The following is a 15,366-nucleotide window of genomic DNA, read 5'->3' on the forward strand; positions in this document are numbered from 1 at the left end:
ATCTATATAATGGCATACTTTAGTTCTGTATTACTCTCCATCTGTTGCAGGAGGACTGTGCTCACCTAGCAGCTGAACACTGCTCTGTGTTCTAGAGAAAGATCAACCCCTCCTTCTCCTCTTCCCCCAGCTCTCCTGCCAATACACTATGGAAAAAAATGCCTTCTGGACTCCAAATCCAGCAACTAAATTTAACCCTGCACACATGAACAAGGACTGATGTCAAGTGTGTGTCTACACTGCTATTCAAGAAAATAATATACCTGGGTTTGGGTGATGTGCTTACAAAGGGGGAAAGTGGGAAAAACAAGAACGGAGAATTATTTTCAGTTTAACTTAAGGTGACACTAGAAATCTAACCAGCTTTACAAAGCTGAGCAGTTTTGAGTACTCCACTTACCCAAGTCCCCCAGCCATTTCATGCAGTTTTACTATAAATTACACTGTCCTATATTTTCAAAGCAGTTTCTCTTTCTTGTTGCTCTGTGAAAGACCCAGTGGAAAACGTCTAGGGAAGCTGAGTGACAATACACTGTACTATTAAAGTATAAACTAAACAAAACATATTTCTCTACTCTGTAATTGATGGTAATCTTAGGTGTTATTTGCAACAGCAGGTAAACCAGTTCAACAGAGAAGAGTAATTTAATCTGATGTGCCTTTAACAAGAAATCTCTTAAGTGTAGTAGAGCCAAATAAATTGGTTAGTCTCTAAGGTGCCACAAGTACTCCTTTTCTTTTTGCAAATCTCACCTAGTGATGCCATCTTTGATATAGTAAAGCAGACATTCTGACATGAGTGGATCTTCATTGAGGTTCACAAGATGAGGTGTCTGCAACAAAATACAGAACATGTTAATTGAGAGTGGAGTACCTTCAACGGCTCTGCCTGCTGTGGAGACTGTAAAGGAACCCAACCGCTTCATCACATACATCAGTGAAACTCCAGATTTATCCAAAAAACCCTGCATTTGTAAATGAAACGCAAACTTTTTCACACAGGCAGAGACCCATCTCAGGACAGGGGACAAGTATCAGCCAGTAGAATCACAGCTCCAGTTGGCTGATGTTCTAGGTAAAGAATGCAGGGAAGAAAATATTTTATACTGAAGAATTATGGATTCCCTGTCTCAGTAAGTTTTGATAAAGGTGAGAGGAAGGGAAAGTTCAACAGCAGCATTCTTCCATATGCTTTGGTGTGAAAATCTAGACTGTTGTGGAACTTGGAATTTTTTTTTTTGTTTTGTTTTTGTTTTAATATAAAGAACAGACCCTCCTTATACTCCATCTCCAGAGCTTGTAAACCTGGAAAGGATATCTAAACTACTGACACTTCCTCATACAAGCAGCTAAGAATCTCTTCACCTACAGTGCTACTCAACTTAGTCTCTACAATTATTAAACCAACCTTCTTTGGTGAAAACACCCCACTGGAATCAGCAAACAAGTCACATGGCCTTGGTGTGAAAATCTGGCCAATGAGATAGCAGCAAATCACAGTTTAAAGAACACAAAAGAAGGGTAAGAAACAAGAGTCAACCACACAGCAAAGAATCAGATCAAAGGACAATGAAAATATTAACAAGCCAGTTTCTTTTAACCTACAACTATCAATAAGCAGATCTGTTTGGATCATTCCCTTAAGAATGTCTAGCTCCATCAGCCTGTAGTAACTCTAAAAGGAGTTTACTTGTTAGATGTGTAGTAGCATTCAATTCATGGAAGCTCAAAGGATATTTACATATGAGACAAGACAGCTGAGCTGGTGCATGCTGTCTGAGAGACAAAGCAATAACTTTCACCTAGAAATTGAAGTATACTATTTACATGGCACCCGTGCACTAGCAATGGGAACTAAAGCCCCTCCAATGTTTGCTCCCACATGTCAGCCCACGGGACAGGCCTTGTCAAATTAAAACTGCTCCCATTCGCCACCATTGAGAAAAGTATTCTGCAGCACAAACAAGGCCTTCATATTGTCCACGGTGAAGTGTGGACTGAGCACCGTGTCTGAAACTAATCATGTTTGGCTCACTCTTTGCACCAAATGGGATTACAGACTACAGATTCAGTCAAACCATTTTAGAGAAAAAAATCCTTTGATGTCTAAGAAAGTTAAAAAATGCTCAGGCAGCTATATCATCCAACCATAAACGGTCCCTGGGCTTCAAAATTTTGGGGAGTTAGCTGAACAAATATGGGAGGTCAGTTCAGTGCAGACAGTGACCTTCTTGAAGTCATGTAAGTACCCACGTACCAATTTACTAATTCACTTTGAATGGGGGTTATTTATGAAATGATAAATGGAAATAAAGGTGAAGTGTAATGACAGCACTTACTATTAAATAAATATTCATACACTGAAAAAGTTTTACTGCACTCAGAAATCCAGGATTTCTTTATGACAGAATAAATGATCGGAGTACACATTAGGGTGAAATCTGCATAGTCATGCAAAGAAAGAAATACAAAGTTGGCAGGATGTATTATTTTTGTTTTATAGTACCTTACATGTTAGAATTATTTGTATAAATTTTTCATAAAGGAGATACTCTTTTTGCTTCTGTTTTCTAGATTTTAGATCTGAACAATTCTAACCTATTGACACTTCCTGCTACAGGCAGCTAGAGAGCTCAGTTTACAACTTCACAAAAATCTAAACTGATTAAAACAAACCTTCTTTGGCGAAAATGTCCCATTGGAATCAAACAAGTCCTGTGGCCTTGGTGTGAAAATCTAGCCAAGGCAAGGCACCATGCGGGTTAGAGAATAAAGTTAAGGAAAGTCAATAGGAGAGCAGAGAGGCTGAGCATCAACACAAAAAAAAAAAAAACATACCAACCAGCAACAGATCAGAGAGGAGCAAGTGAGATAATTCGGGAATAGGTCTGTACAATTTATGAATTGTACGTGAGATTATGAAGAGAGAGACCGAGAGAGAGAGAGAGTGTGTGTGGGGCAAGCTACAAACTCCATTTTGAATGTGCAGTCTTTTGCCCTCTCTATGGCTTGTTTGCCTTCATGTGGCAAATCTTCTAAATCGGGGTTCTCAATTATGGGGGGAGGTCACGAGCCATCAGCCCCAAACCATGCTTCGCCTCCAGTATTTATAATAGTGTTAAATATAAAAAAAAGTGTTTTTAATTTATGGGAGGGGGTCGCACTCAGAGGTTTGCTGTGTGAAAGGGGTCACCAATGCAACCGTTTGAGAACCACTGTTCTAAATAGTTCTCGGGTTTGTGGGACTTTCCCCACTTTGACCCACAAATCCCTTTGTCCAACTTGAAGTAGCTCTAGTCCCACAACGCTGGCTGGACTCAGCTCCCTGCTCTAAGTGTCGCAATCTTGCCTCTGGCACATAACAGTGCTCTGGGTTGGCCCAGCCGGCCGAAAGGGGCAGCTGCGGGGCCCAATTTGAATGAGTGCCACCCTGCCTGCGTGCCTTCCTGGACCCAGATCGTTCTCCAAGGGCGCTTAAGGGAAGGGAGAGATAGAAAGTGAGGGATATCATGGCTTCAAATGTTTTTTGTTTTGTATGATCTGTATCTCCTGTGCTTTACATGACTAAGGATAAGAGCACAAAAGCGTTAGACTGAGCAAAAAGCCTGCATGGGTATTGACTGCTTCACAACTACTGCATGCCACAAAGAATTTAAATGTAACTAGAAGTGTCATACCTTTATGGTGGAGTTCTGGGGGAGAGGGGAGTTTAAACACCACGGAATCTAAAGAGTCAGCACTGGGGGTTAGGTGGCTGGACACTGGGTTCCAACACTTGGTGGAGGTGCCAGATAGAAAGTCTGAGCCCTGAGATTGTGGCTAGAGACCCCAAAATTGGGGCAGTAGCTGGACTCGGTTCAGCCTCCAGTCCTCTATGCTTTGGATTCCCCTCCCAGCAGTCCTAGTGGGTGTTCAGACTGAAGTGACTCCTCTCACCAGAAACCCATAATGGAATAGTCTAGCTCAGAAGGGAGCCTCTGTGGCCCAATGACAGAGTTAGAGGGGGCACAGATAAATAAAACAGAACTCTTCCTCATCCCAAAAAAGATAAAGATAACCAAAGACTACAAGAGAAGATATGCTACACACTGCATTACCGCTGCTCAGTGAGCAAAAGGAAGGCATTTAGAGTTGTAGAAGAGTTAGAAACTGCTTCTGTAATCTACTGAAAGAAGCCAAATCCTACATGAAGGCTCAGCTACTACAAATAGCATTAAGGGATTAACACCGTATGGACATTTAGAAAAAAGTGCCCCGTGGTTTAGACGTGTGTATTTTGGTGCATTGCTTCAAACAGGCAGTCCTCGGACTTATAACACAATTGGTTCCTGAAAATTGTGTCGTGAGTCAAAGAGTCATAACTCGGAACCACAATCCACTCCATTGCGGGACCAAGCGTTGGAAAGTCAAAACCGATTGTCAGAAGTTGAATCAGGGTGTCAATTCAGAAACATCAAAAGTGCCATTTGTCGTAAGTCAAACATGGTAAAGTCGAGGACTGCCTGTACTAGTTTTTAATGCAAGTCAAACTGCCCTGTCACTGGGTAACCCTAAATCAGGGCACTTTGTAATCCAGAAAATTTGGCAATTTGAAAGATGTTTGGTACTGGTAAAATGGGCAATTCGACCATCCTGAAGTCCACTGTTTTTCTGCACGATAGATATGCCCATCAACATCCGTGCAAGCATTCCACGCCCAGTGTTCCTCATGGATCTAGAAGGATCTCCCCTGCTCCCACCCCTCCAGGGTTGACAGTATAGTTCAGTTTCCACAGCTCATTTCAAACAGTACCCTGCCACCAAGAGAACAAATTGTGGAGATGGTTATGTTTGTGATGTGGATACCTTTCCATTCAGGAACTAGACAGACAATTCATTTTATGTCGTTTGATTTGTAAAAGCTGATACAGATACTATGGAAGTACTCCATACTACAGAGATGGGCACCAATACGAACGATCATAGATTCATACTAGTGACTCAGAAATAAAAAGCTTTATAAAACATTCTAATTTTCTATCTAGAGCGCTAATACTTCCGCAGCTACAGCTACCAATTACCACAGGAAGAACTATAAAAACTAATCTAAGTGGGTAGTAAGGAACAGGAGCAGAGAGAACTAGTAACAGATCAGTGGTTTAATGGGCTTATTTTCTCTAGTACATGTTTCCACAGGTAGAACTTGCTAACTTCTATTGAAGCAACTACACATCCCTAATAGCTTTCATAAACAAACCTGGTCAGCTGAAAATGCATCAAAAGAGTCATTAAACAGAGCTGATGGCCTCTCAGGGAAAATCTACATGGTGATACAATCCACAATGTGAGAGAAGAAAAAAAACTCAAGGAAATGTGTCATGAGAATCAAGAAACATTATGAACCTTAGATGCTTTGGTAGTAAGTTACAAAAGACAAACCAAAAACCATTTGTAAGTGAAATATGTTCATTTAAACACATCAGGAAAAACAACAGCTATCCTTTCAGCTAAAGGCAAATCAATAAATCTCCCTCCTGGGCTTCTGTGCAAAGTCTTCAGAAGGGTCCTAGTTAACACAGCAACACTGGGGGTTCTCAGATTTATTATTTTATTATGCACTTAGGTAATGATGCCCAGGTCTCAATCTCAAAGCGAGGCTAAGGTTTGTTTTGAGGGGGTAGAAAGGTCTTGTTTCAGATCTTGTAACTAATAATTACTGTGTTTACTGCATGGATAACTCCTCCCACAGCTCCCTCTTCCCATGCAGAAGTTCAGGTGGCATTAGATTTATCACACTTCCATAGTTGTGCCTCTTTAGTTCCACTTAAATGTTAGTGAAAGGTGACTGATATGGACTAAAGGAACACTGCACCCTCCCACCCACCCCCATGCCTATAAATGCTCAGTGACAAATTAATGGAAGTTTTATAAAGAAAATGGAACCAGAACATCTTGGGATGGCAGCATTACTAAGCAACAGTTGTTGCAGGAAGTGGTATTGGCAAGCTAGTTAGTAGCACATCTGAGTCAATACTGAATCAGTGGCCTAGCACAGAGCAAGAGATACTGCTCTCAGAAGTGTTCTCTTTCTAAAGGAACATTAGATCTCTCACCCGCTCTTGGACATTATAGTCTTACAGTACTTCTCATACTGCTCCAGTTTCTTTTCTAAATTGAGGCTAGCATGTATAATACATTCTGCCTACCCTAATAATCAGCAGAAGGCACTGTGGACATAATTCTTTACTTCGCCTCCTAAGAGCACTAACTCCTGTGTAGTGTTGCTGGTGTCAAGTGACAGTTTTCACTTCTTAGGTGAGTGTATTTCAGCAGTGCGGGAGGAAATCCCTGAATACAGAGTACTGAGGTCCTTCAAGACTGAAGAGTTGCAGAAATTTAAAGTAGTATAAATCATGAAAGGTAGCTTTTACCAACAACTGATGGTTATCCAAAAACTCTCTGTGAAAGGTATCCATGACTTGGGGGCTAAAGACCACTAGAGTGTCTCTGTAGCTTACAAAGAAACCAGCCTCCACATCAGGGGTGGGCAAACTACGGACTGTGGGCCACATCTGGCCCATCAAGCCATTTAATCTGGCCCTCAGCTCCTGCTCTATGTGACTTGGGGCTTGCCCCGCTCTGCGCGGCTCCCAGGAAGGAGCCGGCATGACCCCCCTCCAGCTGCTATATAGTACACGGAGGTATGGCCAGGTGGCTCTGCGCACTGCCCCTGCCTGCACCCCCAGCCAGAACGCTCTCTCTCTCACACACACACACACACACACACCCCCCCCTAGCCCTCTGAACCCATTGGTCCCAGCCCAGAGCACCCTCCTGCACTCCAAACCCCTCATCCCCAGCCCCACCCCAGAGCCCACGCCCTCCAGCCGGAGCCCTCACATCCCTCCCCTGTACCCCAACCCTCTGCCCCAGCCCCGATCCCCCTGAACCTCTCGGTCCCAGTGTGGAGCTCCCTCCTGCACCCCAAACCTCTCACCCCCACCCCAACCCAACCTGGAGCCCCTTCCCACACCCTGAACTCCTCATTTCTGGCCCCATCCCAGAGCCTGCACCCTCAGCCAGAGCCCTCACCCCCTCCCGCATCCCTCCCAATTTCGTGGGCATTCATGGCCTGCCATACAGTTTCCATAACCCAACATGGCCCTCAGGCCAAAAAGTTGGCCCACTCCTGCTCTATGTGAATGGGGGTCCCACCTGGCTGACCAGCCTCTTCCAGAATTGACTCAACATTTATCATCAATATTCTGTACCTTTTTAGGGGAGAAGACTCCCAGTGTTCCTCCATCTTCCCGAATGGCAACTCCCATCTCGGCCAGCAAGGCTTCCCTACAAAGAGAGGAAAGCAAGAAGTGATGGAGGTGCTTTGTAGCCCAACTGGTGCAAATCTGATCCAAATGAAAGTTTCAACTTACCAGTCATTGTTAGGGCCCTTCCAAATTCACGAGTCATGGACTGTGAAATCTGGTCTCCCCCATGAAATCTGGTCTTTTGTGTACTTTTACCCTATAGTATACAGATTTCACGGGGGAGATCAGTGTTTCTCAAACTGGGGGTCCTGACCTACAAGGGGGTCGCAGGGGAGTTGGACAGGGGGTGGAGGAGAGAGAGATATCTCTCTATATATCTGGGCCAGGCGCCCAGCTCTGAAGGCAGCGCGGCTGGACAGCAGCAGCAGCTGCAAGCAACAGCACAGAAGTAAGGGTGGCAATATCATACCCTGCCATCTTTACTTCTGCACTGCTGCTGGTAGCAGCTCTGCCTTCAGAGTTGGGCTCCTAGCCAGCAGCTGGGCTCCCAGCCAGCAGCTGCTGCTCTCCAGCTGCCCAGTTTTGAAGGCAGCACTCCCACCAGCAGCAGCGCAGAAGTAAGGATGGCAATACCACAGCGCCCCTACAATAACCTTGTAACCCACCACCACCACCACACCACCCTTTTGGGTCAGGACCTCTACAGTTACAACCATGAAATTTCAGACCTAAATATCTGAAATCATGAAATTTATTATTTTTTAAATCCTACGACTGTTAAATTGATCAAAATGGACTGTGAATTTGGTAGGGCTCTAGTCATTGTATAATGTACTGTGCTACCAACAAGTCCGCATCCTGACTGGCCACCAGCCAAGGGTGGTATCTTACATATGCAACAGGATTAACTCCTATCTTTTAGCTCCATAACACAGAGGGCTGCAGAACTGAAGAAGCAGAACTTATGTAGGTCTGACACTTCAGTTTAGGGCAGGCAAGGATACATCACAAGAGTGAGCAGCTTTTACAATATTTATTCCACAAATCTGCCTATCCCTCCGGAAAAAGCTAAGACCTGTTCTAAATGGCAACATTTATTCATGGTAAACAAGCATGTAAGCTAGACAAGTTACAAAAGCTTGAGTTTATTTTTCTGGTTCATTCTATAACTAGTCTGCTCCCTCCACTAGATTAAATCACCCTAAAAATTCAAAGACTAATGACCAATCCTCTTTTCTGTGCCGTCCTGGATTGAAACCCCAGAAGGCTGATGCAGCAACTCTAGCTGCTGCTTCAGTCCCACCCTTACCCAACAGGAGTATCTTCTGTGACAATTCTAAGCAGTGTCCTTGAGGTGTGGTATTGAAATACTGCTTCTGTCCATATTACCCACTCACCTGCCATAGTGGAATACAAAGAGCAGATGGCATGCCACCAAGAAGTGTGCTAGCTGATTCAATACTCTGGTTTTCTAGGGCAAGTTCAGCTTGACTATACTCTCTTCTTCTTCCCTCCTTCCCCTCCCTCACCCCCGAGGACATCCACAGCATTTCTTGCTCCTGACCTCTCCATCCTAATGGCCTCAGTCTTCCGCAGCTTCTCCTCCCATGTCTCATTCAGCTCTGCAATGATCTTCTCTGATTCCTGTGTAAAACCCCAGTATAGAATTAACAGACTGAAGGGGGATGATATGAAGCCCCCTGATTTAACACCACATCTCAAAAAACCAGGGCTAAACAAGTATTTCAGACCTAAATGTGATCTGAATTATTAGGACCCAGCAGCAAATGCTCAAGTGCTAATTTTAAGCCTCATTATCAATGCAAAGTTATTAAACAAAGTATCTCTGGGCAACCCAGACTCCTCCTACAATACCCATTTTTGCAAGAACCTACAATAACTAAGAACCTCTACATTTGAAGTCTATTGTTATTCCCAAAGCTCAATACATTCGTACTGGCCAGGGCCTGACCAGCCTAGTGATTAGCTACAAAAAACCCTACAAACAGCTCCAATTCTAAGACACTGGGCTATAAGCGTGCAGAAGATTATATGGTCAAGACATAATGGGTGCTGTTTAAGTCTCCAGGAAAGGAATCTTGCTAGACAAAGCAAGAACAGCTCCTGTCTGCTGAGAATTTTTTGCCTGTAGCAGTCTCGATATCATAATAGCTAGTAAGTCTCGGATTTTAGTATCTCGTCCTATAAATTAGTTTGTAATGCATTCTGGAGCCTTCTGGATGAAAATTGTTATATAAATGGGTGTCATAACATTTGTCATTTGTTCTTGCATATTCCTAGAGCTATATGTATAGAACTTGAGTGCCGAAGACAATACACAACAGGGTGTGGTTACGGATGTCACATACCCAAAAATCAGCTTCATCATAATGGACAAGGTGACAAGTCAAATGCCTTCAGCATATGATACATATCAGGCTGTGTGGTTTGTACTTGCTGCACTTAGGAAGGGGCTATTTTTACCAGTTTCACCTTGGAATCTGCTCTGCATTCTCAGCCAGTCAGATTGACATACTAGTCCAAGCTATTCCATAATAAACTTCAGCCCTTAACCTACACTTCCTCAGCAAAGCTACATTCAAGGACAAATGTGCAAATAAGCAAAGAGCATATTTCAAATGTATTGTGAAAAGCTGGCTGCAAAAGGCTGTGGCCAACTGTTTACCAAAAGTAGCCTTTTGTGGGCTTGCACCAACCACATTGCTGTGCAACAGGCTGAACCACTGATGGTGGTGGAGGTGATGAGAAAATTAGGAAGCTTATTAGCCTCCCCTTTCCTATTTTTTAATCACCCTCCATGCTCCTCTAGCAATGTAATCCTTCAGGAATGCAGCTCCCTCTCTCCCTGCATGCGTGCGCACACACGCACGCACACACTCATTATGGAAATATTAGAGAACACATCTGAAAGCTACAGCATAGAAGACTGAAAATTTATCTAAAAGCAGGATTAAAAATGAACAGGTCTGCCCCAGAGGAATTCTCTCCATTCATAAAAGAAAAAGCAGAGTTAAAGCATTTATGCTTCAGTGGACTGCACTGCTGCATTAGGGACACACAGGAATGAATGCAAAAAGTCATACAGAGACTCTTCTCCCCTGAATAAAGCTGGAGGAAGGGAAAAATCTCTCTCAATTCAGCCTAAAGTTGTATTAAAAGAACACATTTTAAATCATAAAACCTCTTCAAGGACTCTGAGCCCTTGTACAGGGACAAATATTCAGATCAAAAGCTTATCATAATATATGCAGGCCAACATTAAAGTGATCCTTGGCTACTGTCACCATTAAAGCCAAGTACAGGCAACATAACCCTCATACCATAGACACTCCCTATGAGGGAGGCATGGCAATTAAAACTGAATTCCCTCAGCCCCATAAATTATCACTTCCTAAATCACCTTCCAGACTTCATTCCATTTTTGACACCCCCCGCCCCCAAAATGGGCATCCATTTCAAGGAATTCTGAGGGCCTGCTGTCCTTAGTCCAGCCCTTCTACCAAAATCAATGGGCTAGCGCTCTCAGAGAAAGTTTGGGATAAGAGCTCCAGCAGCATTGGGCAATAGGTTGTCAAGTCTCCAAGAATTTTAGTAAATGAGGCTGTGAGCATCAAGCTGAATGGGGGTCAATTCTCTCTCGCTCTGGTACTGAGGACTGAGCAGGATATTAGTAGCTCCCCATCCCCACAATAATCAGTATGATTCAGTGTGGCATTTACTACCACTGTAAGAGGGTTTCATCACCATCTTACAAACCTGAAGCTGTCAGCATTTTTTCCCAAGAAGCTTTTCACAGGGGCCTTTTCAATAGCTACAGCATTTACAAAGCTTTAGCACAAGAGACCATTTCTTTTCTCTAGACAGAGATAAAGGGGAATGTTTCTTCCCCTCTCCACTCCATCCAATGTTTTGAATTGAGAAACAGTTATTTCTCTACTCTCTGAAGCAGCTTAAGACTAAAGAATAATGTATGACAGTGGAGCAAAGTGGAAGACATCAAAAATCTCACCCAAACAGGGAAATCACATCTCTGTAAGAAAATCCCCAACTCATTTTACAGGCACACCTCCCCCCTCCCCATTTATTCTTTCTTCCAGAAAAGCTAGTCTGCCCAAATCCCACAGGGAAGCAAAAATAAAAGGTATCCACAAGTTTAATTCTGTTTCCATTTGTTTTTGGCTCTAAAACCCCTCAATACTTGTAGTTATTAAGTTGTCAAATTGTGTTGCCCTTCCCATTGGTGTTTTACAAGGAGAAGTTGCCTTGAATATTGATGGGAAAGGAAAAAGACTTTTCCCTGGCAGCCTCACTCAGATTTCAAACCACCTTATGAGTGTTGTTTTTTTTTAATCTGGTGTATAGACGTCATTCAGTGACTAGGTGTCAAGGGATTGCAGAGACAGCGCCATTATCTCCATGGCAACAGCAGGTTTCTATTGGAAGGAGGATGTGCATGTATTCCAGCCCATCCAAACCCCCTCCCAGCAGGCAGTGTCTCATGGAAAAGACATGAGAATGCAGCACTCACATTCAACATAGCCAGCTTCCCCCACTCACCCACCCATGAGGGCTTGGAGCTTTGGTAAAAATGAAAGAAACCCTTCACTGTAATGCACTTTTGATGCTGTTCAATTCACACACATTTAGGACAAGGCTTCTATTATCTGGATAAGGCAAGCTATTCTGTGTGCTTCACATTTTAATCTGTGGGGGTAGGGTGAAGACAACAGTGACAGGGTTATGCTGTTCTTTTTTTAGTTTGGGTACATTTAGGTTTTTTTAAAAGCTCATTGCATTGGCCGGTTCAGGGAGATGCTGAACAGGTCTCCCAAAACTTCCCTTGGCTACTCTGCTATTCAGTCCTCTGCTGTTACCACATAAGATTGTCAGCAAGTGTGCACTTGGATTATACAGTTTGTTCTTGCCAAGTTTATTTCATTGTGGCTAAAGGCAAAATCAAGCCCAGATCTTCATGAATGAAAAGCTTATACATGAACCCACTCCCCAACTTGTTCAACCCAGCTGCACTTTCTGGGGTGCAAGGTCAGAAATAGAAAGGCACAGGTTATGTTTTCATAGGAAGACAGCTTCCCAGGCAGCTAAAATTACATTCTGCTCAGTCAGCAATGGTACATACCTTCAAACGTTCAATGGCTTCCTCTCCTCCAGGTGTAGACATGATCCTCTCCTGTATACTGGACACAGATGTTAAGCCCACCTGACTACTGAGAGAGCAGGAAGATGGAGATGCACTGAGGGACCCCATGGAGGCTGTGGAAAAATTGCCAGGGCGTTGATTCTCGGAGGCTAGCAAGTACCTATGTTTATTGTTCTGAAAATCTTTCAGATCTGGGAGACAGACAGAAGGGAAGGCAGAAAGGAAGAGACAAGGAGCAGAGAAAAGAGAAAAAGAAAGACAGGAAGGAAACACTAGTGTAAGAGGAAAGCATTTAAGCTGCAACACAGACAAGATTAATAGTTTTAGATGGCAGTTCTGAAACAAATCCTTTAAAACAAATATCCCTGAGATATAAAAAGTTCCATTCAGTCCTTGAGAACTGTAAACAAGAACTCGAGTGTAAACTAATGTTACCAGTAAACTCCTGCCAAAACAAAGTCAAACAGTCAACAAGACACTGTAAACCAGAAGGATCCCCCTGATCTAGGTAACAGCTGTGCCCTCCCCTATTCCTATGATACCTTCAGCCTTCTAACAACAACTGGGCATTGTCACAGTGATGAGCAATGTGGGGCTGAAGGCTGGGAACAGAGATGGCCAGTTATCAGGAAGTGTACTCCTGGGCCAAAAAGTCTAAGCCGCTAAATTCAATCAAATTCATACCTAAGGAATCTGAAAGGAAAACAGTAATAAAAATCATGATTTGCTGAATCAGTCTCCAAAAGGTAATATTCCTGCTGAGATGCTACACAGAGCACAAGAGTAACTATAACTGCCTGTAGGTCAAGATCCCTAATGACAGGGTGCTATAACCACCTATCCAGTCCTTGACAGGGTGAGTGATAGGAGCATGGGCTCATGTTTATACCATCACGTGTCATAACCTGTTGTGGAAAAAAGAATCCACAATATAGAATAGGTTACCCTTTTGCTCAGATACCTGTGCAAATGGCTTGAAGAGGTGGCACTTTTAAGTCTCTTGATCAGGACTTAGAACGAACACAGGGAAGCATTTCAAGAGATGCCTGAAGTTTGAGGCAGCTCCTATAGTCTTAATACTGAAAACCCAGGAGGCCTGAAGACGTCTATGAAAGTGGAAAATACAGGTCATTTGTGTACCTTTCCTTCCATTAAAAGTTATCCAGAGACCTTCTACTCTGATCTGAATCCACTCCAGATACAGCTCACAAAAACCTTCACTCATGTGTCAAAAACTGCTAACATGCAGATGTTAGACTATTAAGTAGCTCAGGCCTCACTGAGCCCCCTCACTCCTTCTCTCTTCCCACCCAGAACAATCCTGCCGACATAAACCTTCTGTCCTATTTCACACCAATTTAGCCTGTAGTTAGTAGTTGCTTCAACTCAGTTTGAAAACCGCCATCTGCAGATATAGGAAGCGGAAAAATACAGAAGAGGGAGAGCCGCCAGGTAGAGGCAAGCAGGTAGGACAGAGCAGGAAGGATTGGGTCTTGAAAGGCCAGTGGGCACATGCACTCCCAAGGGACAAAGGAGGTAGCATTTGCAATCACTTCAGCTGTTGCAGAGTCCATACAGAACCTAACCCTCAACATCATGCACATTTTTCTGGGTGATGCTGCAGCTGCTCACGGAGATGACAGATTTTTAGGCAACAAGCTTTAAGCAGCACCAAAAAAGGAAGGCCAGGCTGAGTCTTTACACCACCAGTATCTGAGTTCAGGAAATTTCAGACAGATCTCTTCCATTCAGTATTGTTTTGGGGTGAGCAAGGGCTTTTGAAAAGGGCAGAGGCAAGGTCCAAAACAAATAGTCTGCTTGAGACTTGCCTCCCCCATTCACAGAAGCAAGACATTTCTCTGAAGGTGGATTATAAAGGAAGTACATTCCCTTTCATAGAAATAGTTGGTGAGGTCAGAAAGAAAAGTGCTGTTTTACTGAATGTTATTCTCTGAGCCTACTACCTAATCTTTATCAGTTTCCTCACATTAAGATTCCTTCCTCCAGAGGAAAACAAATCTCTGTTCTAGACAGCAGCTATACTGATACAAAAGACAAATAAGAGTTCAAACAAAGAGATTGCTATCAGCACAAAGCACCCAACACCACACATGTGCAGAGGCTATCAAAGAAACATTCCCCCAGAGGAAATTGTTATGGTTTCATTTTACTTTAGTTTAAATAATCAATTCTCAAATATAAAATATTAAAACACATTCTGGGTAAGAAAATATGTCCAGGGGGAAGGGAACCGGTTTAACTTATGAACTTGAAAAAAATATTCTAAAAGTTCAAATCAGAACCATTATTTGTAACAAAAAAAAATAGGTTGAAGTATTTCCATCCTCAGTCTCCCCAAAACAAGGAAGCAATAGACATATTAAAGAGTGGTTTCAACTTTGTGCTTTTACCAAAGGATGGCTCAGTAAGGAAGATGGAGATTGATTTCATTTTCAGGAAATCTTAGATTCTGCAATAACCGCTCTGTCTGGGATTTCCCTGTGAGGAATGCTGGCATGCAAAGCTCAGTTAAAAGCTGGCCCAGCAGAAGCAGATTAGCAAGTAGAGCTACAGAACCACACAATACACACATTTGCCTCCACTTCCAGAGTAATCATCTCCCATTGGATCAACTGAAGGGAAGCAAGAGGGAAATACAAGAAGGATCAAACTTCAGGATCAACAGTGACACAGGAAGGGAAGAGAATACTTGGCATTTGAAAAAACAAAAACAGTTTTCAATTTCACATCAAAATATTTGTTTTGATTTGTTCCAATCCAGTAGAAAGTTCTGTTTTTGAACCTAAAACAAAGACTGCATCAAATGTGAACACTTCTGAATTTGAGCTGAGTTTTTTTCCTTAATCCATTCTCTTGAACAAATAACGACAGAAGTTAAACACTTCGCATTGCCTGTGATTAAATCAGGGTCTTCCCTTC

General features: G+C 43.0%; 1 protein-coding gene across 10 annotated transcripts in view; it reads right to left on the reverse strand.

Moving 5' to 3' along the window:
• Positions 1–15,366, reverse strand: part of KIF1B (kinesin family member 1B) — a 148,033-nt gene that overhangs the window by 73,357 nt on the left and 59,310 nt on the right. For 5 of the 10 annotated variants that reach the window (XM_048825056.2, XM_048825053.2, XM_048825055.2 and 2 more), the window contains 4 exons: positions 12,406–12,539; positions 8,812–8,891; positions 7,251–7,326; positions 754–833 (listed from right to left, as the gene is read on the reverse strand). In XM_048825056.2, the coding sequence (XP_048681013.2) occupies positions 754–833; positions 7,251–7,326; positions 8,812–8,891; positions 12,406–12,539 (370 nt within the window). Of the gene's footprint in view, positions 1–753; positions 834–7,250; positions 7,327–8,811; positions 8,892–12,405; positions 12,618–15,017; positions 15,060–15,366 lie in introns of all 10 variants that reach the window. The other 5 variants (XM_048825054.2, XM_048825048.2, XM_048825047.2 and 2 more) reach the window with 3 other exon arrangements.

This window comes from Caretta caretta, chromosome 18 (genome assembly GCF_965140235.1).
Source record: "Caretta caretta isolate rCarCar2 chromosome 18, rCarCar1.hap1, whole genome shotgun sequence".
Taxonomy (NCBI): Eukaryota; Metazoa; Chordata; order Testudines; family Cheloniidae; genus Caretta; species Caretta caretta.